The 2,847-nt window shown below is 66.6% G+C and overlaps 1 protein-coding gene across 1 annotated transcript; it reads left to right on the top strand.

Annotated features, from left to right (window-relative positions):
* Positions 1–137: 137 nt before the first annotated feature.
* H696_00640 (hydroxymethylglutaryl-CoA synthase) lies at positions 138–2,499 on the top strand. The gene is made up of 3 exons (XM_009494521.1): positions 138–527; positions 702–1,166; positions 1,350–2,499. The coding sequence occupies exons 1-3, from the start codon at positions 161–163 to the stop codon at positions 2,216–2,218; spliced, it is 1,701 nt and encodes a 566-aa protein (XP_009492796.1). The 5' UTR covers positions 138–160; the 3' UTR covers positions 2,219–2,499.
* The last annotated feature ends 348 nt before the right edge of the window (positions 2,500–2,847 follow it).

Here is a 2,847-nt window from a genome sequence, read left to right as displayed (position 1 = left end):
CCCCTCCCCCCCCCCCCCCCCCCCCCCCCCCCCCCCCCGCCCCCCCCCCCCCCCCGCCCCCGCCCCCCCCCCCCCCCCCCCCCCCCCCCCCCCCCCCCCCCCCCCCCCCCCCCTCCACTGCCTCGCACCACCCGCCAGCCCTCCCTTCCCCCCGACCATAATGTCCACCTCCGCCTCCAGTGATACCCTTCAACAGGGCCAGCCGATCGACCAGAACGCTGCCACGGCCCCGGTGTCGCCTTCCTTCTCGGCCGACGTATCGCCCTCCCCCTCGGCCGACGTGTCGCCCTCCCTGACCCCGGAGATGTGCGGCTCCTCGGTGTCCACTTCGCCGGTGACCTCCTTCGCCTCGGAGGCCATGGTTTTCGTCAATCCGGACACCTCGCGCGAGCCAGCCGTCCCCCTCCCCCCGGCTCTGTCCAACATCGGCACCCCCTTCGATGCATCGGCTGGCCGGCCCAAGGACATCGGCATCCTGGCCATGGAGGTGTACTTCCCCCAGAGCTTCGTCGAGCAGTCCGACCTCGGTGCGCGCGCTCCCTGCTTCTTCATCCCCACGCATACACACGCACACACACACACACACACAGTGTCTTCTTCTGGCTTCCATGGCCCCCTCCCTCGTCACTTACCCCTGTCTCCCGCCCGACTCCCTCCCCCCCCCTCTCCCCCCTCACACACACACACACACGCATGCACAGAGGAGTTCGATAATGTCAGCTCCGGCAAGTACACCATCGGCCTTGGGCAGTCGCGCATGGCCGTGGTCGACGACAATGAGGATATCAACTCCATCTGCCTGACGGCGGTCAGCCGGCTGATGATGCGCACTCGACTCCCCTACAGCGCCATCGGCCGCCTGGAGGTCGGTACCGAGACCATCATCGACAAGAGCAAGGCCACCAAGACCGTCCTGATGCAGCTCTTTGCCAACAGCGGCAACACCGACGTCGAGGGCATCGACACCACCAATGCCTGCTACGGCGGCACGGCGGCCCTCTTCAACACCGTTGCCTGGATGGAGGGGTCCTCCTGGTGCGGGCGTTATGGCATCGTGGTCGCCGCCGACATCGCCGTCTACGGGACCAAGGCCGCCCGGCCGACCGGCGGCTGTGCTGCCATCGCCATGCTTGTCGGGCCCAATGCCCCCGTCTACCTGGAGCCCGGTGCGTTTGCCGCTTGTCCTCCTCCTCTCCCTCCTTCTCCTCCTCTCCCTCCATTCACACGATCCGCCTGGCCACTCACACCCCCGTCCTTTCCCCTTCCGGTATCCCCCCCATTTCCCCCCTTCCTGCTGCTTGCCGCTTGCTGCTCGCCGGCCGTGTGCCCTCTCCCTCCCCTCCTCTCAGGCCTCCGCTCTTCGCACTTCGAGCACGTCTACGATTTCTACAAGCCGGACTTCTCCTCCGAGTACCCGGCCGTTGATGGGCGCCTGTCGGCCACCTGCTTCACCCGCGCCCTGGACACCTGCTACCGGCGCCTGCAGGAGCGCGGGGCCGCCCTCCGGCCGAATGAGACCCCCGTCGACACCGGGTCCCTGGACTATCTGGTCTTCCACTCGCCCTACCTGAAGCTGGTGCGCAAGTCCGTCAGCCGGCTGGCCTATCTGGACTATGTGGCCGCGGCGGCCAAGAGCCCGGAGCTGGCGGCCACCCGCTTCCCGCAGGTGTCGGCCGAGCTGCAGCAGCTCGTGGCCGAGAGCACCCCCGAGACCAATCGCGATTGCGCGGCCCTGGAGGCCGGCTTCCGCAAGGTCAGCTCTGGCCTCTGGTCCGACAAGGTGTCCCCGGCCACCCTGATTGCCAAGAACGTCGGCAACAGCTACACCGCCTCGGCGTATGCTTCCCTGGCCAGTGTCCTGGCCAGCGAGCCGCTTGACAAGCTGGCCGGCGCCCGGCTCATGGTCTTCTCCTATGGCAGTGGTCTGGCCTCGTCGATGTTCTGCCTGCGTGTGCGCGGCCCCGCCATCCCCGTCGGCCTGGAGGATCTGGCCGCGCGTCTCAATGCCCGGACCGCCGTCTCTCCCCAGCACTTCACTGATGCCCTGTCTCGGCGGGAGGCCGCCCATGGGGCTGCCTCCTTCTCTCCGGTTGCCTCGCACCAGGATACCATCGCCCCGAGCACCTTCTTCCTGTCTCACATCAACGACCGCCACCACCGGGCGTACGCTTACAAGCGGGCTGACGGCACCGTCGTTCCGTCGGTTGCGTCCTCCTAATCGCGTGGAGGCCATCGATCTCGCGCGTGCGTGTCGGTGTTAACGTGTGTGTGTGTGTGTGTCTCTCTGTCGGCATGTGACTCTTCTCCCCCTTCGTCTCTTTCTCTTCCTCCTTCCCCTCCTCTCGGTGGTAGTGGCGTGTGGGTCTGGATCTGGGTCCATGCGCGGGCGCCTTTCCCGCCCGTGTCTCTCCCTCTCTCTTCCCCCTCTCCCTCTTCACTGCAGACATCCGCGGCGCGAGCATCCAGCTTGCCGCTCCCCTCTCTCTCTCTCTCTCCCTCTCGCGACGCGCGTGTGCGCAAGTCCATTTGTGTGGTGTATGCTACATCGCATACGCACACCCACCCATCCACACACACACAAGCACACACGTACGCGCGCGCGCGCGCGCGCGCGTGCGCGCGCATGTGTATCATACCCGTCAACGTCCCCCATCCTCGTCCTTGTTTATCCCTCTCTCCTCCCCCCTCCACATCCGCTCCCTTCTCCTCCCCCGTAGTAACCCCAGAGAGAGTACGAGAAACTGGAGCCCCCTCCTCCTCTCAGAGTGTGTGTGTGTGTACTAGTGCCCTATGTGCATATGTTCTCTGGCTGTTTGCGCGCGCGTGCGTGCGTACGTATATGCCCCC

Source organism: Fonticula alba (assembly GCF_000388065.1).
Source record: "Fonticula alba strain ATCC 38817 unplaced genomic scaffold supercont2.1, whole genome shotgun sequence".
NCBI classification, from domain to species: domain Eukaryota; order Rotosphaerida; family Fonticulaceae; genus Fonticula; species Fonticula alba.
The sequence above is the reverse complement of the archived record's forward strand: the minus strand, read 5'-3'. Positions and strand labels throughout refer to the sequence as shown.